Source organism: Rana temporaria, chromosome 6, assembly GCF_905171775.1.
Source record: "Rana temporaria chromosome 6, aRanTem1.1, whole genome shotgun sequence".
NCBI lineage: Eukaryota > Metazoa > Chordata > Amphibia > Anura > Ranidae > Rana > Rana temporaria.
This window is the reverse complement of record NC_053494.1, coordinates 37,158,205-37,183,589: the sequence shown is the minus strand read 5'-3', so window position 1 is coordinate 37,183,589 and position 25,385 is coordinate 37,158,205. Positions and strand designations below refer to the sequence as shown.

Below are 25,385 nucleotides of genomic sequence, written 5' to 3'. Positions count from 1 at the left end.
CCCCTCTACATTGTGGCCCCTGTACATCCCCTCTACATTGTGTGGCCCCTGTACATCCCCTCTACATTGTGGCCCCTATATATCTCTCTATTCATTGTGGCCCCTGTATATCTCTCTATACATTGTGGTCCCTGTATATCTCCCTCTACATTGTGGCCCCGGTATATCTCTCTATACATTGCGGCCCCTGTATCCCCCCCTACATTGTGGCCCCGGTATATCTCTCTATACATTGTGGCCCCTGTACATCCCCCTATACATTGTGACCCCTGTACATCCCCCTCTACATTGTGACCCCTGTAGCTCACCCTATACATTGTGCCCCCTGTATCTCTCCCTATACAGCGTGGCCCCTGTACCTCCCCCTATACATTGAGGCCCCTGTACATCCCCCTATCCATTGTGGCCCCTGTACCTCCCCCTATACATTGTGGCCCCTGTACATCCCCCTATACATTGTGGCCCCTGTATCTCTCCCTATACATTGTGGCCCCCATATATCCCCCTTTACATTGTGGCCCCTGTATCTCCCCCTATACATTGTGGCCCCTGTACATCCCCTCTACATTGTGGCCCATGTACATCCCCCTCTACATTGTGGCCCCTGTATCCCCCCTCTCTACATTGTGGCCCCCGTATATCTCTCTATACATTGTGGCCCCTGTATCTCCCCCTCTACATTTTGTTCTCTGTATATCTCTCTATACATTGTGGCCCCTGTATATCTCTCTATACATTGTGGCCCCTGTATATCTCTCTATACATTGTGGCCCCTGTATCTTTCCCTCTACATTGTGGCCCCTGTATCCCCCCTCCTCTACATTGTGGCCCCTGTAAATCTCTCTATACATTCTGCCCCCCACAGTTCGGCTCCTGTGTGTTTCCCATATTATGGTTCCTGAGCGCCCCTGCCCGGGGTGTGTGCTGCTGGCTGTCCCCCAGTAGGTGGCGGTGTTGCGGTCAGGGCCTCTTCTCATCACATTCTCTATGATTCTGGATGACGCATAGGGCCTGGTTTATCGTAGTCTGTGTCCCGTCCTCTCCTGTCTCCTATGGCTGGTGTGTTTCGTCAGTGAGGAAGGATAGGACTCCACACAGATCAATGGTTGCTATGTACACAGCGGCCATTTTGCAGCTTCGCTTTCTTCCTTGGGAAGGCGGGGCCAGGTTTGGTCCGGGTGAGTCGCCGTCCTGTGACGTATTTCCGGGAAGAGCAGACTGCGGCGGACATGGTGAGTGAGCATCTTTTCTCCATAGAAGCCGGGTTGTGGGGGGCCCATAGGGGCTTATGTTCTACACGGGGGGCCCCAACATGGGGAGAGACTACTGTGACGTGTCCGGGGCCCTCGGCTCTAGTGTGACTGGGGGCCGTCTGGACATGCTGGGTGTTGTAGTTGTGTCCTTCCCCGGATAGAAGCATTGTCACTGTAGTATGTGTGGGTTTCCTATGGACACCTCTGTACTGGGACTGGTGGGACTATGGGGCCCCTCTGGTGAGTCCCAGGAATCTTGACACCCGGATCACTCTAGTGGTGCCTGGAAATCACAAATATCTTTAGGCCTCACTGTGTGGGGGATGGTGAAAATAGTCCGTGCTTTCATTGCTTCCACCGACTGCCAAGCCACACAATTACACGACCAGCGCCTTTGTCACTACGCACCGCAAAATGTGTCCAGGAGGCTGGATAGAGCCGCGCCAAAATCCATCAGCAACTAGCTCAGATCACGCTTGGAACGCACAAAATCCTCGACTACGAAAAATAATAACATAGGAAGGGGCCGCCTCCTGGCAGCTTCCGTCCTCTTAGAAATGATGTGCAGCACAATGTTTTTCAGAGCGTGTCCCTCGTGTAAATGTGTCCTAAAAGTGTAAGGTGAACTTAGACAGGACCCCCTCCACACCCTGACGGGGTACACGTATGCGACACTGATAGGCTGCACCGATGAGGGGGCACTGACGTGCGAGACTGATGAGGGGGCACTGACGTGCGCCAGACCGATGAGCACTGATAAGCAGCACTGCAGTGCGCGAGACCGATGAGGGGGGGTGGCACTGCGGTGCGCGAGACCGATGAGGGGGGGTGGCACTGCGGTGCGCGAGACCGATGAGGGGGGGTGGCACTGCGGTGGGCGAGACCGATGAGGGGGGGCGCACACTGCGGTGGGCGAGACCGATGAGGGGGGGCGCACACTGCGGTGGGCGAGACCGATGAGGGGGGGCGCACACTGCGGTGGGCGAGACCGATGAGGGGGGGCGCACACTGCGGTGGGCGAGACCGATGAGGGGGGGCGCACACTGCGGTGGGCGAGACCGATGAGGGGGGGCGCACACTGCGGTGGGCGAGACCGATGAGGGGGGGCGCACACTGCGGTGGGCGAGACCGATGAGGGGGGGCGCACACTGCGGTGGGCGAGACCGATGAGGGGGGGCGCACACTGCGGTGGGCGAGACCGATGAGGGGGGGCGCACTGCGGTGGGCGAGACCGATGAGGGGGGCGCACACTGCGGTGGGCGAGACCGATGAGGGGGGCGCGCACTGCGGTGGGCGAGACCGATGAGGGGGGGCGCGCACTGCGGTGGGCGAGACCGATGAGGGGGGCGCGCACTGCGGTGGGCGAGACCGATGAGGGGGGCGCGCACTGCGGTGGGCGAGACCGATGAGGGGGGCGCGCACTGCGGTGGGCGAGACCGGTGAGGGGGGGCGCGCACTGCGGTGGGCGAGACCGATGAGGGGGGGGAGCTGATGTGCGACGCTAATAGGCTGCACTGATGTGCGACGCTAATAGGCTGCACTGATGTGCGACGCTAATAGGCTGCACTGATGTGCGACGCTAATAAGCTGCACTGATGTGCGACGCTAATAGGCTGCACTGATGAGCGACGCTAATAGGCTGCACTGATGAGCGACGCTAATAGGCTGCACTGATGTGCGACACTAATAGGCTGCACTGATGTGCGACACTAATAGGCTGCACTGATGTGCGACACTAATAGGCTGCACTGATGTGCGACACTAATAGGCTGCACTGATGTGCGACACTAATAGGCTGCACTGATGTGCGACACTAATAGGCTGCACTGATGTGCGACACTAATAGGCTGCACTGATGTGCGACACTAATAGGCTGCACTGATGTGCGACACTAATAGGCTGCACTGATGTGCGACACTAATAGGCTGCACTGATGTGCGACACTAATAGGCTGCACTGATGTGCGACACTAATAGGCTGCACTGATGTGCGACACTAATAGGCTGCACTGATGTGCGACACTAATAGGCTGCACTGATGTGCGACACTAATAGGCTGCACTGATGGGCACTGATTGGCAGCACTTTTGGGGCTGCACTGATTATCAGGACACTGATGATCAGCGCCCCGATTGTCAGTTCAGATGTCCCTGCTGAGGAATGCCACTTACCCGCTCTTCTCACCCGCTGTCACTTTGAGGAGAGGAATGGCAATAACTGGCATTTCCTGTTTACGCTGTGATTGGACACAGCTGATCACATGGTAAAGAGCCCACGTCATATGCTCTTTACCATGATCGGTGACGCGGTGTCCCAGGGACATGGCGCACCATCAATCCCACTGCGTGCCGAGAATGGGATGACCGTGCAAGAGTGCTCCCGCCCGTTCATGATTTTACTATAGTGCAGACGGGAAAGCGCCCCGATCTGTCATCTGCTGTGTCCGCTGCACCAGCCAATGACTGATCAGTGTACCGACTCGCTGCCGATACCACGTGACCAATCTATGCAGGTCACATGAAAGTTGTAAACAATGGATGGTTTCTTTTAATGCCATCTATTGTGTAAAATTGTGGTCCTAGCTGTGATTGGTCAATGTGATCATATTGTACAGACAGAGCCAATCAAAGCCCATCTTTACCATGTGATTAGCTTTGACCAATCACAACAAAACAATGTAATTCACTGCTATAAGCAATCATAATGGCCCAGATTCAAGTAGAATCGCGCAATATTTGCGTGGGCAAAGAGCAAATTTTTTCTCTGCGCCCACGCAAATATTGCGCTTTGCCCGCGATTCACGGAGCAGTTGCTCCGTAAATTGCGCGGGCAATATGCTAAGCAGCCGGGCGCAAGGCTGCCTAATGTAAATGATCCCGCCGGGGGCGGGAATCATTTAAATTAGGCGCGCTCCCGCGCCGAGCGAACAGCGCATGCTCCGTCGGGAAACTTTCCCGACGTGCATTGCGGCAAATGACGTCGCAAGGACGTCATTTGCTTGTAAGTGAACGGTGTCCAGCGCCATTCACGGTTCACTTACGTAAACTACGTGAAATTTGAACGTCGCGAACGGGAGGCGCAGCTATACTTTAGCATTGGCTGCGCCTGCTATTAGCAGGAGCAACCTTATGCTAAAGGCGCCGTACGGAAACTCCGTACCTTGCGTACGCAGGGCCCGCGCAACTTTTGTGAATCGGTGGTAGTATGCAATTTGCATACTACACGCCGATCACAAAGGCCGCGCCCCCTAGCGGCCAACGCAAGAATACAGCCTGGGATGTGAAGGCATAAGGAGGCTTATGTTTGTCACATCCTAGGCTGCATTCGGTGTAACGAGGTTCCTGAATCAGGAGCACTCGTTACACCGGAGCAAGTAAGCACTTGCGCCGCGCAACTATGGTTGCGCGGGCGCAAGTGCTTCTTGAATCTGGGCCAATGTGTTTAAAAAAATCCTGATGACTTGCCCCAGAGTAGTACAATGTTGTTATGGTAATGTTATATTGACCTGATCACAGTGTGTTTAAAAACCAAAAAAAGTTTGAAAAAAAGTATATATTCTTTTGTATTGTCACTGATCACCGCAACACCAGTTATATGACACTGCACTGGTGACAATATGTAAAAAAAAGGATCATTTGGGGGATATTTGTACTGTTCTGGCAATTTTAAGGCCTCAAAAAAACATAGGCCATCAGTACATCAGGATTGATAAATTTTCAAATATATACGATGGTTTGTGTATAACTTTCCTACAAACTAATACAGGGCTCGACGAAATCCGGGCGCCAGGTCGCAATTGCGACTAGAATTAGCAGCCTGGGGAAGGAAGCATAGGCCTCCAGAAGGCCGTAAAGCTGCTGCCCCAATTTACCGGTCGGCCTGATCGCGCAGCAGGGGAGCACGGAGACACAGGATACCCCATCCTGTGTCTCCGTGCGCCCCCCACCGCGCGATTGCGTCGGGCTGTGCCGGGCCGGTAATTGAGGCCGCGGCCTTCTGCAGTCCTATGCTTCCTTCTGTGATCTGGCGCCATCTTGTGGTGGGCATTGGGTTGGCAATACAAGACTAATGGAGCTTGCCCTGTGTTTTCACTGCCATCTCCTTCCCTCTAATTCAGTGATGGAGAACCTTGGCACCTCAGATGTTTTGGAACCACATTTCCCATGATGCTCATGCATTCTGCAGTGTAGTGGAGCATCATGGGAAATGTAGTTCCAAAACATCTGGGGTGCCAAGGTTCCCCATCACTGCTCTAATTAGAACCCCCAAACATTATATATATTTTTTTATTCTAACACCCTAGGGAATAAAATGGCAGTCGTTGCAATACTTTCTGTCACCGTATTTGCGCAGCGGTCTTGCAAGCGCATTTTTTTGGGGAAAAAATACACTTGTTTTAATTTAAGAAATAAGACAACAGTAAAGTTAGCCCAATTTTTTTATATTGTGAAAGATAATGTTACGCCGAGTAAATTGATACCCAACATGTCACGCTTCAAAATTGCGTCCGGTCGCTTGAATGGCGACAATCTTTTACCTTTTAAAATCTCCATAGGCGACGTTTAAAGAATTCTACAGGTTGCATGTTTTGAGTTACAGAGGAGGTCTAGGGCTAGAATTATTGCTCTCGCTCTACCAATCGCGGCGATACCTCACGTGTGGTTTGAACACGCTTTCATATGCCGGCGCTACTCGCGTATGCGTTCGCTCGAGCTCGGTGGGACGGGGCGCGTATCTGGCTCCTAACCTTTTTAGCTGCTCCTAGATTCCAAGCAAATTTGTCAAACCCTGGATTAATATTCACTGATTTGGGTTTTTTTCACCAAAGAAATGTAGCGGAATACATTTTGGCCTAAACTTATGAAGAACATTTATTTTCAAAATATAACCAAATCGAAGAAAAACATGATTTAATAAAGAACCTAGATTAACCACCTCAATACCGGGCACTTTCACCCCCTTCTTGCCCAAGCCATTTTTTACCTTTCAGCGCTGTCACACTTTGACAATTGCGCGGTCATGCAACACTGTACCCAAATGATTTTTTTTTTTATCTTTTTCTTTACACAAATAGAGCTTTTTGGTATTTAATCACTGCTGCTACAAAACAAAAAACAAAGACTGAAAATTTTGAAAAAAATAAAAGTTTCTTATTTTCTGTCAGTAAATTTTGTAAATAAGTAATTGTTTCTTCTTCACCAATGAGGCTGCACTGATGGGCTCTGATTGGTGGCACTGATGGGCTCTGATTGGTGGCACTGATGGGCTCTGGTTGGTGGCACTGCTGGGGCTTTCCTGTAATGGGGGCACTGATGATCAGTGCCCTGATTACCTGCCCAGGTCTGCTCTGCAAGGAAATGCCCCTGATAGGCCCTCCTCGCCACACACTGCCAGAAATTTTGCATATAAAGACAGTAGTCAGCAAACGCATTGAGGTATTATGATAGATATCATATGTGTGGCCACCTTCTATTTATCTGTGATGAGTTTCATAATTATTCTCTATGCCAGCGAAACAAACAAAATCCTCAGTTCCTCTGATCTGATATCAGAAGGTTGCTGCCACTTTAACCAGGAATAGTTTTTTTATGGGACCCTTTCATGGGAAGTTCACTGACAGACTGCACTGTGGACACAAAAGTACCAAAGCTGAAAATCCAAGCTTCACCGCCAGCGTGCAGAGGTTGTTTTAGCCCTGTATATCGTATACCAGGGTTTGACAAATTTGCTTGGAATCTAGGAGCCAGCCAAAAAAAGTTAGGAGCCAGGAAACACACCCCGTCCCGCCAAGCTCGCGCGCAGAAGCGAACGCATACGTGAGTAGTATGTAAATGGTATTTAAGCTTCCCCGGGCGCCAGGTCACAATTTCTTGTCGCAAATGCGACCGGGCGCCCGGATTTTGTCGAGGCCTGTCTTATACCTTGTCTATGACTGTAATAAACATGTTGTCTTATTGTACTGTTAGATGTTTGTGGATTTCTGTTATGCTCTCTGCCATATAAAGACACTGGGACTGATTTAGAGCCCATTCACACCTAGGCGTTTTGTCGCCTGTAGTGTGACGCCCGCTGCCGCCCCGACACGCCAGAGGGATGATGTAACATTGCCCTCTATGGAGATGGTTCACATCTCCACGCCGAACGCCTGAGAAAAAGTCCCGGACCTTTTTTTTTTTTCAGGCGTCTTTCGGCGTTCGGCATAGGAGATGTGAACCATCTCCATAGAGGGGGTGAGGCTGCATTCACAATCGCGGCGACAAAATCGCGGTACAAAACGCCGCTATTTGTCGCCGCAATTCGCGGGACAAAACGCCGCGATTTAGGACGCCGAGGTGTGAATGCAGCCTTACAAAAACAGGAGAGTGCAAAATCTGGTGCAGCTGTGCATGGTAGCCAATCGGCTTCTAACTACAGCTTGTTCAGTTAAGCATGAAGCATTTCTATGAAGAGCTGCACCAGATTTTGCACTCTCCAGTTTTGATACACAGGATTATGATTATTATATTGGATGATCAAATCTCAGTTCATTCAAAACAAAAGAGTACCACAAGTTATTTATAGTCCAGGTAACTGATGTTGCTAAAAGTAAAACTGTTGACAATAATGCTGATTGGTCTTTTTTCCTTTAGGGTCAAAGTCAGAGTGGTGGTCATGGACCCGGAGGAGGCAAGAAAGATGACAAGGTAATAACTGCTGTGTTGTATCATTGAAACCATTTTCATTCATCATAACCGCTTACTTGTCAACAGAACCTGTGATATCAAAAAGCAGAAATAAACTGTTTTCTAAATTGTAATGATTTTTTTTTCTTTAGGCCCCCTTCACACTTGTGAGACCTGAAGCAAAAAAAAAAAACACCTTGAGCCGGCCGATAAAAACAGAAACAAGCTCATGGCTGCTACTGCTGCAGGGAGCTTTTAAAAAAATAAAATAATTGGTACCGGCTGCTACACATGTGAATATCTTCTAAACAGTTTAGGAGATATTAACTGTACCTACAGGGATTCCTTATTATTAGCTTATCTGTATGTACAAGTTAAGAGGCGTTTACTACCGCTTTAACCACTTCAAGCTTTGAACATACTGGACAAGGTTTGAATTACTGCTGAACTCCAGTCAAAACCTTTTTCTGTTTTGCATAATTTTGAAGGGCTAGAATATGTGATTGTTTCATCTGCAGCATTTTTCTATTACTTACCTTCCTAGGTATACAGCTGGAAGTGAGAAATACAAATGGTAACAAAAAACCTGACTCGTATACACGCTTGTGCGTGTGTATGAGGCTTTGAGGTTTCTCATCGAGAAAACTGCCCAGACGAGAAAAATAGAGATCCTGCTCTCTATTTTCTCATTGTGATTCTCGTCAGTGTTTTCCTGCCGAGAAACCCGAGCGTCTGTATACTTACTTGTCGCCGTGGAAACCCGCGCATGCGTCAAAGTCATTTTGTAGCTTCCAAGGCATAGGTAGGGTGTAGCAAGATGGCGGCGACGGCATCGATTGTGACGAGCGTATGCTCGTCGTAGTCAATGACGTCACTGTGTTCGTGCCATTCAAAAGAACAGCGTTTTTTTTTTTTTTATGTAGTGTGTGTACACTCGGCCGGCAAGAGATTCTTGCCAAGAATCTCGCCAGGAAAAACGTTTTTTTTTCCTGACGAGATTCTGGGACATGTGTACAGGGCTTCAGGCTTTTTTAATCTTCCTCACTCTACCAAAAAATAGAAAATAAAAATGTTTGAATAAAGCACCAATTTAAACAAACTAAAGTAACTATTAAAACAGTTGTAAAGGCATAATTTTGTTTCCTGAAATAAACCTGATTAACCTGCGCTGTACAATGACAATGCACAGAGCAGCCCTGAACTTTTCCTTCTAGGGGGCACACCTGTGTGCTCTCTCCTGAGCTGGGCTTTAGCTTAAAGGATCACTAAAGGAAAATATTGTTTTAGCTAAATAGCTTCCTTTACCTTACTGCAGTACTGGTTTCATGTCCTCATTGTTCGTTTTTGCTTTGATGTAGCTGTAATTCTGCTGTGATCTCCACACTTCCTGCTTGTCTGGCTCCTTATGAAAAATCTCATGGCAGCTTTTCACTGTGGTCCAAGCTGTGTGTCTAAAACTCCTCAGAACCAATCAGATTCATTTTAAAAACAAAACACTGCCCTGGATTTGTTTGTTTTTGTTCTGTGTCTCTCTCTACTTCACAGAAACATGAAACCAGTTTACAAACGAAAGTGAAACTGCAGGCACATTATATGATTGATTTTTATCTATTTTTAATCATTTTTAAAAGGAATCAGTTAACTTTTATGTCCCTATACCCTGTAAACAGTCATTTCAGCAAAACAAATGTTTTCCTTTAGTGACCCTTTAAGCCACATGTTGTTTTATGGTGTGGCTTATCTGCCCATAAGAGGATGTTTAATCTCAAATAAATTCAACTGTGAATAATCATTTCACATATCACAATTCTTATATAAAATTGCAAGCCATAAATCAGGGCTTGTTAAATCTCTAACCTTCCTTTGGTTGTGTGTGGTGGTGGGGCCTAGAATTAAATGCAGGCTGATGCCAGGATAACATTTGTTTCTGTGTGTTCTATCAGGATAAAAAGAAGAAGTACGAGCCACCAGTACCTACACGAGTCGGGAAAAAGAAAAAGAAGACGAAAGGGCCTGATGCCGCTAGTAAACTTCCTCTTGGTGAGTACTGTGCGTTAAAGCCCATATGAACCTTCAGTTTAAATTGGCTGAATACATTCCCGGTACATTATAACGTATGGTGACAGCTTACTTCACATCAATCAAGAGTCTTTCACATTTTTTTGCACAATCCATTTTCTCTCATAAGGAAAATCACTGGATAAAGTCACATGAACTTTGTTTCGCGGCTTTTTAAGACTTTTTCTTTACACATCAATTTGCAATTTAATTTCTTTTCTTATTTTTCTGGCTAAATTTTCAGTTTATTCCGGAATGATTTTTATGTTCAATTATCAATTTATATGAAGCACAATATCACTTACTAGCGCTGCACTGTCTTTTTCATTATAACGTATTCTCTGTCTTATATTTTTTTTCTAAAACAACCACAGCTTGAGTAGAAAAGCCCGCCCCTGCCAGAAGATGCAGTGTGGGACCTTTGCTTTCTGTAGGGAAGAATATGTCTTATTGTAGAGGTCTAATTAAAGTGTTTAAACTGAGAAAATGTACCATTTAAAAAAAAAAAAAAATAGTCATTTTGTAATGTCGGCAACATGTCTCAAAAAATTTGGGACAGGGCCATGTTTACCGCAGGGTAGTATTCTCTCTTGTCTTAAAGTGTTACTAAAGGACCCTCCCTACATTCACTATATCTGGTCTACCACAGCAATATTTCTCAAGTACCCCCAACAGGTCATGTTTTCAGGCTTTCCATTATTTTGAACAGGTGATTTGATCAGTTTCACTGCCTTAGTAATTATTACAGCCATTTCATCTGAGGGAAATCCTGAAAACATGACCTGTTGGGGGTACTTGAGGACCAGTCTCACAGTACACAGAAATGCAATTATTTTAGTAATATTGTTTTCTCATCCACAGTATATATAGTAGTCTTGTGACTTCTATTAGTGTCTGGCCGAGGACTGGTTTAAAGCTTGTAGGAGGAGTTTTCATTTTACACTGACTGGTCTATGAGGCTGCATGACCCTCTGGACAGTACTGATTGGCCCTGTGCTGATCACATGCACTCTCCCAAGAAAAAGAGAAAGCTCTCTAGCAATGCACACCAAACTGAGCTTATGCAGCTTACCCCCAAGGCTCTGTTCTGCCAGAAGATGGATTGGGGCCTCTGCCCAGCTTTACTTCTAAAGCCTCATACACACTATTGGATTTTTCGCGGACAAAGCGTAGAACTTTTGTCCGAAGGGCGTTGGACATCAACTTGTCTTGCATACAAACGGCAAAGAATTGTCCGCCAACAAATGCGAAACGTGTTTTTTCAGCTCTTTAACGCCACCCTTTGGGCAACTTCTGCTAATGTTGTGTTATAGTTAGCATTGCTTCTGAGCATGCATGTTTGTACTTTAGTGTTTTGTCCGAAGGACTTGTGTACACACCATCGGATAATCTGACAAGACACATTTGTTGTTGGAAAATTTGAAAGCATGCTATCCAACATTTGTTGGCGGAAAATCTGACAACAATGTCTGATGGAGCGTACAGACGATCGGATTTTCCGACAACAGTCTATCGTAATACAATTGTGTGTACGGGATAGGGTTGTCCCGATACCACTTTTTTAGGACCGAGTACAAGTACCGATACTTTTTTTCATGTACTCGCCGATACCGAATACCGATACTTTTTTTTAAATGTGTCCCCCCACAAATGCAGCCATGTCCCCCCCACAAATGCAGCCATGTCCCCCCCACATATATGCAGCCATGTCCCCCCCACATATATGCAGCCATGTCCCCCCCACATATATGCAGCCATGTCCCCCCCCACATATATGCAGCCATGTCCCCCCCCCCCCCACATATATGCAGCCATGTCCCCCCCCACATATATGCAGCCATGTCCCCCCCCACATATATGCAGCCATGTCCCCCCCACATATATGCAGCCATGTCCCCCCCACATATATGCAGCCATGTCCCCCCCCACATATATGCAGCCATGTCCCCCCCCCCCCACATATCTGCAGCCATGTCCCCCGTCCCCCCCACATATATGCAGCCATGTCCCCCCCCCCACATATATGCAGCCATGTCCCGTCCCCCCCACATATATGCAGCCATGTCCCGTCCCCCCCACATATATGCAGCCATGTCCCGTCCCCCCCACATATATGCAGCCATGTCCCCCCCCCCCCCCACATATATGCAGCCATGTCCTCCCCCCCCACATATATGCAGCCATGTCCTCCCCCCCCACATATATGCAGCCATGTCCCCCCCCCCCCACATATATGCAGCCATGTCCCCCCCCCCCACATATATGCAGCCATGTCCCCCCCCCCACATATATGCAGCCATGTCCCCCCCCACATATATGCAGCCATGTCCCCCCCCACATATATGCAGCCATGTCCCCCCCCACATATATGCAGCCATGTCCCCCCCCACATATATGCAGCCATGTCCCCCCCCACATAAATGCAGCCATGTCCCCCCCCACATAAATGCAGCCATGTCCCCCCCCCACATAAATGCAGCCATGTCCCCCCCCCCACATAAATGCAGCCATGTCCCCCCCCCCCCCACATAAATGCAGCCATGTCCCCCCCCCCCCCCCACATAAATGCAGCCATGTCCCCCCCCCCCACATAAATGCAGCCATGTCCCCCCCCCCACATAAATGCAGCCATGTCCCCCCCCCCCCATAAATGCAGCCATGTCCCCCCCCCCATAAATGCAGCCATGTCCCCCCCACATAATTGCAGCCATGTCCCCCATACCTAATGATGATGCCGCCGCCGCGTTAAATACCGTGCGGCGAACATTACAGGCAGCTTTCGTTTGAATAGCTGTTTTCCCTGCCACGCCGTGTAAAGGACACTCCCCCTTGCTCGGGATTGGACAGATCCGTCCAAGGGGGAGTGTCTATACACGGCGCGGTGGGCAAAACAGCTATTCAAACTAAAGGTGCCTGTAATTTTCGCCGCACGGTGATTAACGCGGCAGCAGCGGATTTGCGATATACGGCGGGGGGGGCAAGTATTCTATTTAGGCATCGGGGGTATTTGCGGGAGTACAAGTACTCCCGCAAATACTCGGTATCGGTCCCGATACTGGTATCGTTATCGGGACAACCCTAGTACGGGACTTAAAGCGGGAGTTCACCCAAAAATCAACTTTCTGCAGTTAGATCCAGCATACTGCTGACATCTGCAGTATGCTGGTCTTTTTTTTTTATTTTGGTACTTATCGTTTTAGCAGTATGTCTTCTATGGCTCCAAACGGGGAATCCTGCGGGGAATGGGCGTTCCCGAAGGCAAGCAAGTTGATTGACGGCCTTCGATAGCGCGTCGCGGCTTCCGAAAATACACAGGATCTTGCCAATCTTTTTATAGCCTATGTTATCTTTATGTAGAGCGACAATTCTTTTTTCCAGATCCTCAGAGTTCTTTGCCATGAGGTGCCATGTTGAACTTCCAGTGACCAGTATGAAAGAGTGAGAGCGATAACACCAAGTTTAACACGCCTGCTCCCCATTCACACCTGAGACCTTGTAACACTAATGAATTACCAGACACAATGGAGGAAAATTATTGCTAATTCGACCCAATTCGGACATTTTCACTAAGGGGTGTACTCACTTTTGTTGGCAGCAGTTTAGACATTAATGGCTGTTGAGTTATTTTGAGGGGACAGCAAATTTACACTGTTATACAAGCTGTACACTCACTACTTTACATTGTAGCAAAGTGTAATTTCTTCAGTGTTGTCACTTGAAAATATAATAAAATATTTACAAAGATTTGAGGGGTGTACTCACTTTTGTGAGATACTATATGTAAAAATTTCTATTTTTTTTCACTACCAAGGCAAGTGGAAAAACAATGTTGCCATCAGTATAGAAAGATGTTTTTTGCAAATCTCGTCTGTTTTGGATACAAATGCAATGTGCGGGTATTGTGTGCTCTGCATACGTTACACACATTTTGTGGAAGCAGAACTTGCACTATTTTAATGCATGTGCACCTAAACAATGCAAAGCCTGATGGAGTGACCTGCCGTATGGTGTAGTAATTAATAGCAGAGTTTAAAAATGGACTGAATGCTTTCCTTTACTGGTGTGGACCACAGTTAAAATTAATGGACATGGATTCGCCCATGGATTAATCTGACGGTCCTTGTGCCTCCAGGTTTTTTTTTTTTTCCCTGAATGACAAAAGTGGCTAGTTGCTCTTTAGAGATTGTCTGTCTTTTTATCTGGTGAGATTAAAACTGGAATTTGATAGGTATATTTACTCCTATAGGGCTATTGCTGGTAATCAGTAACAGGTTATAATATGAACAAGTCTATGATGGTAGACATTATTGGCTCTTCTTGTTTGTCTTGCAGTAACACCACACACACAATGCAGACTGAAGCTCCTGAAAATGGAGAGAATTAAAGATTATCTCCTCATGGAAGAAGAGTTTATCAGAAATCAGGAGCAGATGAAACCCCTGGAGGAGAAGCAGGAGGTAAGCAGTGGCATTTGATAATGGAGTCCTGTACTGGGTCAGGCCCTCAAAATGTGAAGTTAAGGGGGCAAAGCAGGCATTTACTTCATTCAGTGCAGAAAGGCACACTGCATGGGTAAATTTACCGCATCCTAGTGTGGGGATTTAACTTTTAACGTTTTTTATTCCTGGGTACATGTCAGGTGTGGATTTACAGAACCAGAGCCATTGAGGTCTGTGCCATTACTGTATGACTTAATTAACACAACTTCTGTTGCTGTGTCTTTTTAGGAGGAGAGGTCCAAGGTGGATGACCTACGGGGAACTCCCATGTCTGTGGGCACACTAGAGGAGATAATTGATGACAACCATGCCATCGTTTCCACATCTGTCGGGTCTGAGCATTATGTCAGCATTCTGTCATTTGTAGATAAAGATCTGCTGGAACCAGGCTGCTCTGTCTTATTAAACCACAAAGTAAGTCTTTGAATTATTTTTTTTTTTTTATAGTGTAAAAGCCATCAAAGCCACGTGATGGCTTTTACAGGCGGTGGGAGGCGACTACCTCCCTCCCGCTGCTTTTCGGGTCTCTCCTATGTGAATAGGGAGCCAGAAAATGAATCTGCCGGTGGTTTACTGTGACCCCCCACCAGCTGTATGACACTCAGAGGCTGAATGCAACATAATTGGTAAGGGTAAACAATGTTTTTTTTTTTTTTTTTTGGAAAGCCTAAAATCCTATTTATTTTTTGGGATCTCAGGCTTTTCAGCATAGATGACATATGTGGGGACTTATGGACCCAAGATCTCCCTGTAAAGACGACCTGTCATGCCCTATTCCTATTACAAGGAATGTTTACATTCCTTAAAATAGGAATAAAAGTGATCAAAAAATTAAAGTGTAAAAAAAAATATATATATATTTTTTTAAAAGCGCTCCTACCCCCTTGTGCTCGCACGCAAAAGCAAACGCATATGTAAACAGCGTTCAGACCACACATGTGGGGTATCGCTGTGATTGTTTGAGCGAGAGCAATATTTCTAGTGCTAGACCTCTGTAACTCTTAACTGGTAACTCGCCTTTGGAGAGTTTTAAGTACTGTAGTTTGGTGCCATTTCACGAGTGTGCTCAATTTTAAAGCATGACATGTTTAGTATTTATTAGAAATGCACCAAAATTTTGGTGGCCAAGACATATTGGCTCAAAATGATGGTTTCAGCACTTTGCCGATTAAAGAAAAAAAGGGGTGATAATGGCACCAAAACCGCACCGCATTATTTAGTGACTGGTATTTGGGTACTGATCTCATGAGTGCTACATTTTTGTCCTATTTTCACAGTTTGGTTTATAGGTTAAAATTCAGTTTATCAATATTATTTTTTAAGTGGCAGCTTTTATTTCACATTTTTTTTTCTTTGGTGCAGTGGTGGTACAGGATATTAGGGGCGGTTTCATATCTTTATACCAACAGTTCAGCATCTTGCATTTTTGCTTTCGGCAGCAAAGGTTCCTATTCAGTGCACCTCTAGTGTCTATTCACTCGGCGTAACAGCTTTCACATTTGACCCCTTTCACACTGCAGCGTTTTTCAAGCACTTTTGAGCTAAAAATAGCACCTTTGAAGCACCTGAAAAACTGCTCCCCTGCAGTCTCAGTGTGAAAGCCTGAGGGCTTTCAAACTGATGCGCTGGCTGGACATTAAAAAAAACTCCTGCAAGCAGCATCTTTGAGCAGTGTGTACACCACTTCTGCCCATTGAAATTTAATGGGCAGAGCGGCCAAAGTGCTAGCAGGGGTTAAAAGTGCCCCGCTAGTGGCTGAATACCCCTGCAAAAAATGGCAAAGCGCCGCTCCAGTGTGAAAGCAGCTTTTTGAGATCTGTTTAGGCATCCACTATTAATAAATTCAATAACTATCAGTAAACGTTACGTCTTGGTAATACTTTCCTTTTAAACATAGTCTTTGTTTATCATTCAGGTGCATGCAGTAATTGGCGTTCTCATGGATGACACGGACCCCTTGGTAACTGTCATGAAAGTGGAGAAAGCCCCTCAGGAGACATATGCTGATATCGGTGGACTGGACAACCAGATTCAGGAAATTAAGGTTTGTTCGGTTTGTTTACTGTGCTTTAGTAATGGGTTGTGTAACCTTTGTATGTTTTACTAAAACTGCTAAACAAATTCTGGGTGAAGGCAGCCATAGAATATAACACTGATCTCTGCCTTGTTTTCCATTTGCACACTTGTACTTTTCTGTGTGCAAGTCTGTGCACATTTAGAGCCTCTACACTAGAAATGTGTTTGAAATTGTGCTTTTATGCTTTGTGGTGCATTTTAGCCTTTATTTAAGGGATACCAGTACTTTCTTACAAATGTCCTTTAAATGAGACACCATCCCCACAGTGTTTTATACTTGTCTCACAATCATGGCATTTTCACATTGTTTGACCGTCACCGAACCAAACAGTCTCCGAAACATTTATTTGGAAGGGAGATCTGTTATTGGCTTGTATGATACAACAAACGAAAGAAAACGCTGCGCTAGAGTAAAAAAAGCTGCCAGTACTAAGAGCCAAGCATACACACTCCAAAAATACAATAGTGGATTAAGTGCAGCGCTAATAAAATGACAACTGATCATACGATAGGATAAGAACGGTTTGGCAAGAGAAGATCTCACCACTGTTCATAAAATTGAAGCATAGCTAATAGGATATAATGCATGTAAAAAAATGGTTGAAAATAGTCCATATGAGTCTAATTAATTTACAATACATTTCACCTTTCACATGGGTTATATCCTATTAGCTATGCCTACATTTTATGTACCGTGGTGAGACATCTCTTGCCAAACTTTTCTTATCCTATTGTATAATCAGTTGTCATTTTATTAGTGCTGCACTTTACCTACTATTTGGTTTGTATGTTAAATGGTTTCTCCATAGGAATAAATAGGATTTGGCTACTCATGCAAAAGAACATTTGGCGACTAGTTGGCAGAATTTTCAGTGAAGATTGTTTTGTTCCCTTTGGGTTACACAATGTGGGTCAGCCATGACTGTGAACAGGGGAGTGCAAGACTGGAGGGGGCTTGTCATTTAAAGTATAATAGTCCTTTTCTGGTACTTTTTATGAAGGCAACGCCTTCCACTTTTTGTGTGATTTTTTTATTTTATTTTTTATTTTTACCTGCAGTATCCTTTTATTTCTAAGGGTGAAAGAAATTAACTTTTGAATAAAGGGGATTTTAAAAATGGGCTGTTCAGAGCCAAAACATTTGCCCAAAACACTCATTTGGCTTAGGTGCAGATTAATTCTGAAAACAAGTGTGGGTTGGCCCTGAGAAAAGTACAACGAGGGCTTATAGGTGACTTCTGTAGAGTTCACACAGCTTACCTTATTTTGCACAAAAAGCCTAAAAGAAATGTTTCTTCAGGGTGCTTTGTTTTCTTGGCATGAGCGTGTTTATTATTGTATAAAGAAAACACACGTTTTCTATGAGTTTTATATTTTTGTTACCTCTGCATTGTAGGAGTCTGTAGAGCTTCCACTCACCCACCCAGAGTACTACGAAGAGATGGGCATCAAACCACCTAAAGGAGTCATCCTGTATGGTCCTCCTGGCACAGGTACTGTGGTATCAGACTCTACTGGGTATCTGCTTGTCTATTCACATATTGCCAAGCTCACCAGAATCTCTTCATAGGTAAAACCCTTCTGGCCAAGGCTGTAGCCAACCAGACATCGGCCACTTTCCTGCGGGTAGTGGGCTCAGAGCTGATCCAGAAATACCTGGGAGACGGACCCAAGCTGGTGCGGGAGCTTTTCAGAGTGGCTGAAGAACATGCTCCATCCATCGTATTTATTGATGAAATAGACGCCATTGGCACAAAAAGGTATGGCAGTGTTATTACTTAGTTCTCTAGTATGACGTGGTATTGGAAACTCATTATGTATCATTCAGTTCATGAAAAGGTATGCAAGGTAACGAGGAGAAAATGCTTAGTTTTGTGCAGCAGTTGTTTATGGTATTCTAGTTGCCAGCGGATTCCATTGTTTACCCTCCACTCTTCCAAAATCACAGTAGTATTACTTACCTGTGTGATTGGTAACTGTAGGAAAAGTGACTGATGAAGCTTTGTTTCCTAAGCTCTTCTCCCCAGCAGTAAAGAGGAGGCACACTAACTAGTTAATCTCTCTGCAAAGCTATAGATCCTAATGGTCTGTTTTGCCCTCTCCTAGTGTGAGCGCTGCCGTGCATGCATTTATAGAAGTCTGATTGCAAGACTGATTCTGGAACCTAAGCTACCTGCATGAAAAATACCTCTAATGAGCTTTAATGGGATATGTTACTTGATTGACTGGCTTAAATGGTGTTTCTTAAATATTAGCATAGTCTTCATTTAAATGTATTGCCTAAGACTTCTTTTACATGGGCATGCTTTTATGAGGCATTTCTAAATGCAAATATGATTTTAAATGGTATAATTCACACAGTATTTATGTGCGTTCAGGTGAATTAAGTTTAGCTACGTTTTTAATAAATATATAAATCTGCATCCAGGAGAAGATGAAGGTTTCCTGTTTTCTCATTGCAACCTGATCCCCAACACTGACCAATGCATGATGAGCAAATTTGCGGGATCTAAGATATCTATTTGAGAGCAGACGTCCACAGTGAATCTGTACAGCCATATCCAGGCTAACAACACTGAGATTTCATGCCATCTTTCATGCCATCTCACTAAAACTGAATCCCCCACACACTTATCTATATCTATTTACAGTATTGCCTGCACTTTATTATAATTCACGATTGTAGCCTGCATGTGATCCCAGGTGTGTGCTTTTTACGGCAACGTTGTCCTTTGTTTTTAACCTTATAGTGCTGTACATTTACCTTAGGATGCAAGGGAAACCTAGGCTGAGAGTAATATGGGGCTCTTATATATGGTGTACTACAGCGCTATTAAATTAATGATTACAGAAAAAACCTAATAAAAAACTAAATAATACAGCTGCTATCTGGGTGATACCAAATCAAAATATGAACAGTGAAAAATAATATAGATGCGCTAATATTAACTTATAAGGTGTAAAACGTACAAAAAATTTCAGGGAGAGTCAAATCTCCATATAAACCAATAGGCTGTGAACAAATGTGAAACTGAATACACATCAAACATGTGACAAGTCCTCAAGCATGTGCACAGTGATCAACCAATAGTGAGTCCCATTCAGGAAAAAATATATGATGCCTTCCTTTACTCAGAATGCAATTCCCAGCACTTCAACTGCTGCACCGGACTGCAGCAGTTGAAGTGCTGGGAATTGCATTCTGAGTAAAGGAAGGCATCGTATGTTTTTTCCTGAATGGGACTCACTATTGGTTGATCACTGTGCACATGCTTGAGGACTTGTCACATGTTTGATGTGTATTCAGTTTCACATTTGTTCATAGCCTATTGGTTTATATGGAGATTTGACTCTCCCTGAACATTTTTGTACGTTTTACACCTTATAAGTTAATATTAGCGCATCTATAATATGGGGCTCTTGTTGCTGTCCTGCTTCAGAAAATACTAGTTTTCAGGCTGCCATGCTGATCTTTTTGGCTTAAAACTTTCCTTGTCACAGGCTTAGATCATGCATGCAGCATTTGGTGCTAAACTTTTGATCTGCATTCTTGGGACTCAAATTATGGAAGCATAACAGACAGGAAGCTAATGTTTTCAGGAGAGGTCAGCAGTAGCAGCTTCTCTGTTACTTGAACTCTAGGTTTCCTTTAATCAACAGTTTTATTACTTTGCAATGGTTTAGTTTTGCTGAGTGCCAAATCTTCACCGCATGTTCAGTAATCTGAGAACTAATGGTAGAGAACACATGCTAATTTTTTTTCCCTCACGTTACCTTATAGATACGATTCCAACTCCGGTGGAGAGAGAGAAATTCAGAGAACCATGTTGGAGCTTCTGAACCAGCTAGATGGATTTGATTCCCGAGGGGATGTAAAAGTTATAATGGCCACAAACAGGATAGAAACCCTAGACCCAGCATTAATTAGACCAGGTTCGTACCACTGCTTCTTTTCTGACTATTCTTTCTCTTGTGCAAAATTTGGATCCAAGTTCAAGGATTCAAGTGACAGGTGGACAGCAGACCTATCAAAATAGGCCTCTCCACATATCCTTGATCACTGTAAAAACTCATTTACCAAGCTCGTGACGAGGTGGTATTTGACCCCGCATGTCCTACAAGCCTGCTACCCGAACATCTCAGTATTGTGCTGGCGGTGCCAGGGAGATAGGGGTACACTGTTGCACATATTCTGGTCATGTCCGAAACTGTCCTATTTCTGATCTACAGTCAGAATAACCATTCAGAAGTTTACAGAATACACTATCCCAGATGACCCGGCATTTTTCTTACTGCACGTAAACTCAATCTCATCTAAGAGATACAAAAAATCCATTATACTTCACTTGTTAAATGCCACCAAATCCTGTCTCCCACTCCAATGGAAAAGTCAATCCCCACCAACAGTAGCTAGCTGGACCCGGAAGGTGAAAGACATAAGGGCAATGGAAGATTTGGTGCTCATGGCGAGACAACAACAAGAAAAATATAAAGAGGTAGAAGGTATTGCCCTTAGGACTTCTTAATGAAGCCCTTATTTCCCATACAGACGCACTGTCCTGAATCAACCAGGGCTTCCTGATAACCCCACCTCCGGAAATGGAGCTCCGCTGGGGTGAGGTGGTGGGGACGGGGAGTGACCGGGGTTTTTTGACCTTTGTCGCCTATGACTGGAGGCTTTTCTTATAACAGGGGCCATGGCCCCACTGTGCCAATTATAGGGGTACTTGTCAATAGATACTGTATACACCAACGTTTTTGAGCATGTACATGAACCCTGTTTTATTCCTCCCTCTATTTGATGATGTTGACAGCGTCCCCCCCCCCCCCTTTTTTTTCTTCCACATTCTTCTTTTTGTTGTTTGAATGTCCTTTCATGTATGTTTTTTCCTATTGTCTTAGCCCATGTTGGGCACTAATAAAACATTTATATATTTGAAAATAAAAATAAAAAATGATTTACATTTTTAAAAATTAAACTTTAGGCTGAAAGTCAACAATATACCTTACACCTCACTTGCATGCATTATGGTGCCTAGGTGTGAGAGTGATGTCAAAGACCCTCTATCAAGATAATGGGAAAGCTTGAGATGCCAAATCTGGCAAGAGGTGGCTCTGTCACAGTGCAGAAGCCACTTCATGTGAGATTTGGGATTCCATTATTCTTAGGATCTTGCTATTAGGCTCACAACATCACCCTTGCCTAGCTGTAAGGCAAGTATATTTTACATTTTTCTCCTAAAAGTTGGTTTTGTCAAATCTTACTGCTTTTACATATAGGTTTTCTTTTTCTAAAAAAAACAAAAACGAAAACAACATTTTGTAGCTAAGAACTCATTGGTGTGGTAAGGATAGTTGCTCACACAATCTCCTGCTGTTTTCTTTCTCACATAGGTCGTATCGACCGTAAAATTGAGTTCCCCTTGCCTGATGAGAAGACAAAGAGGAGAATCTTCCTGATACACACCAGCCGCATGACCCTGGCAGACGACGTCACGCTGGATGACTTAATCATGGCAAAAGATGACCTGTCTGGAGCAGATATAAAGGTATGGCCATTTGAGATCCTTTCTGACGACTTCTTAAAATAAATAAATAACAGAATTACATTAAAAATGTAGTATTCTATATAATTCTGGATCCGGTGGGGTAGTTAAATTCCTGTATATTTTTTATTTAGTTTTTTCTTTCCAATCTTGCATGTCCCCCATTGTTGGGGATTTCCCTTCACTTTCTTTTTAACAGATGTAACAAAGTGAGGGAATTTGGAAGAAATCTAGCTGTTACAAAACAGCTGTTTGTGTTACAAGATTACCCCTCACCTCTGTGACAACTGTACAAGTTTTGAATTTCCCATAATTTTCTGCCCTGGAGGCAATGGTCACTGGCAGTATATCTCTTTAGTGGGGACTGAGACAATACATCTATCCAAAAAAAAAAAGAAAAAGTGTTGGCTTTAGATGCTCTTTATTACATAAACCAGACAGATTTGCACCGCTTTCTTCTAAGTCCCATGCTTCTCTGTCTTAACAGGCTATATGTACAGAGGGTGGTTTGATGGCTCTGCGTGAGAGGAGGATGAAGGTCACCAACGAAGATTTTAAGAAGTCAAAAGAAAATGTCTTGTACAAGAAACAAGAAGGCACCCCGGAAGGCCTCTATCTCTAACTTTTTCTTTTCTTTTTTTTTTTCCACTGGGTAGGGGAAAATGTTAATGTATGTTTGGTTGGCTTTGTCCAAGTTCTCTAGAGGTTGGAATTGGCCTTTGTTATCCCTTTTGGCAAAAGGGTCTGTTCATAGTGTTTGGCGGAGGTTTTACAGGACACCTAAAACATACCAGGCCGGTATTTAGCACAGGAGGGCACTAAATAAAATTCTGTAAAACCCAAAAAATTGGATCCATTGCAATTTGTGTGTTTTACAGGCTGTTGCCTGTGATAGTGTTGCGGAGGAAACTGCTTTTTTAGGCTTAAAGTAGAACTAAAGGCACAACTTTCATTTTAGACTGAATAAGAGAGGGCTATAACTCATGTAAGGTTTATTTTTGTCGAATGTGTCCTATTTAGGGGATTTCCCTTCACGTTCTGTCCCAAAGCCAAAGGAAGTGAGAGAAAACTCCTCTGAAGTGAGAGAATCCTTGGTTGTTACCAGAACAACCTTTGGAAGATATCCCCAATATTTCTGTTATGGGGAAATGGTGGTGAATGTCCCCAACTGGAGAACAGACAGCAATAAAAATCTAACGGGTTTAATCCCTCTCCTCTATCCAAAAGTAAAAAAAAAAAGTAATTTTTGTGGTGCTCTTTATTACCAAGGTAAAGTAGATCTATGTCCTATGAGATGTAGACAGCTAGTTCAGGCACTTCCTGTTATAGGGTTACAGCATTCTGTTCCCGTCTCCCAACTGTGCTCCTGCATTGTCACACCAGCTTTTGATAGAGAGTAAAAGCACCCCTCTCAATACACATTAGACACCCTGTGGTTTACTAACGGACAATACAAGTGGCCATTTCAACATACACAATTACACAGGCCGTGTCTGTTGCTGTCACTACCAGGAAACCTGCCCTGGCAAATGCCTGGAAGCCATCTTGGGAGTGCATGTAGACAGGAAGTGGCAAAAATTCTGCAAGGGATCAGCAGGACTGAAATGCATCAAAGGATAAAATAAAAGTGGCAACATTGTAAAACCATTTTCTGTATTTTTTTTTCTTTTTTGCTCGATTGAAATGTAATCACTTTCAGGACCACTTACAGCTGCTTCCAATAAAATACGAAATTCTGCTTCACATTGCTTGCGTTTTGAGATCTTTCGGGCATCTAGCTGCGGTACATATGTGTAGTAGCAGCTTTTTAGCACGAAAAGCAAAACAATTATTTTTTTACCATAATAAATATCCCCCAAAAATATATATAAAAAAACCCATTTTTTTCCTCAGTTTCAGCCGATACGTATTCTTCTACATATTTTTTGTGAAAAAAAATCGCAATAAGCATTTATTGATTGGTTTGCACAATAGTTATAGCGTTTACAAAATAGGGGATAGTTTTATGGCATTTTTATTAATTTTTTTTTTTTACTAGTAATGGCAGCGATCAGCGTTTTTTTTTTTTTTTTTTTTTTTTTGATACTGCGACATTATGGCGGACACTTCAGACACATTTTTGGGACCATTGGCATTTTTATAGCGATCAGTGCTATAAAAATGCAGAGTCTTCGCTCTGTAACGAGCAATCGCTGGTGCCCGGCCGGGATCGCGACCGGTTTTCACGACCAATGTAAAAAATGGCAGTTTACTCATCATGAAAACCGGTCATGTGTACAAGGCATCACTGTGAAAAAAGCTGTCCGTATTTGGCGATGAAATCTTTTTTCCTCCTAGACGTAAAAACTGTCCCCTTGTCCTCTGATATTTTACATAATACATTTTTCATTCAGGGTTGTATTTTCTTGGGAAACCGACCAACCAGAACATTTTAGTACTGTCACTTTTCTGCATATAAGATAAAGCAAAAAGCCTGCAGTGGGTGTGTTTGAGAAAATCTTACACCTTACAAAGGTGAACAAATAGGGGTTCTCAGCTCCCCAGATTACCAATGACCCAAAAGAATGCACTACACAGCCTAAAAAGTGAAGTCCTGAGTCAGTGGGCTGTGCTTGCACATCCATGCTTTATTTATAGGTTTTAAGGAGAGTGTACACCTAAAAGATTCAACATCTGCTCTTCCTTATATAATCTCGTCAAGCAAGTTTGTTTTTGGCACAGAAAACACTGCTCTCAAGTGTTAACTTTAACGAAATGCAGCTATTCTCAGACAAGGAGGGCCACTGCGGTTCTCATCTTTTTTTTTTTTTTTTAACATGCATTGTTCTAATAATCTAACATGTAAACAAGGATATTTTACGGGGTATGGCGGTAATGATGAGAAAGAACACATTTTTAAGAAAATACAAAAATATTTTTATTAAATATAAATAAATAAAAACAGAAGTCCATCAATTTAAAGTTGAGTGGTGGTCATTGAAACATATGATTCTGATTTACAACACCTGGAGATCGCATGTTCCCTACATGTTTCGCGATTTTCGCTTCTTCAGGGAAGAACAAAATCCATGCAAAAATGTTTGTAACTAGACAACAGAAAGATACATAGAATTAGCCATGTGTAACATATGGACTACAGTATATAAATACATAGGTACAATACATATCTGACTGGAGGCCGAAAAATATTCCAGAGAGGGAAAGGGTAAACAAAGAGCGCTTACCAACCACAGAACACAGAGTCGGGCGCTCACCAGCTCCCCGGGACAAGGATGGAGACGTAGACCCTGGA

At 44.2% G+C, this 25,385-nt stretch overlaps 1 protein-coding gene across 1 annotated transcript; it reads left to right on the top strand.

Moving 5' to 3' along the window:
• Positions 1–1,142: 1,142 nt before the first annotated feature.
• Positions 1,143–23,836, top strand: PSMC1 (proteasome 26S subunit, ATPase 1). Its single transcript, XM_040356667.1, has 11 exons — positions 1,143–1,232; positions 7,882–7,935; positions 9,858–9,954; positions 14,305–14,429; positions 14,700–14,885; positions 16,387–16,515; positions 17,944–18,040; positions 18,118–18,307; positions 20,329–20,480; positions 21,942–22,096; positions 22,581–23,836. The coding sequence occupies exons 1-11, from the start codon at positions 1,230–1,232 to the stop codon at positions 22,713–22,715; spliced, it is 1,323 nt and encodes a 440-aa protein (XP_040212601.1). The 5' UTR covers positions 1,143–1,229; the 3' UTR covers positions 22,716–23,836.
• Positions 23,837–25,385: the final 1,549 nt, after the last annotated feature.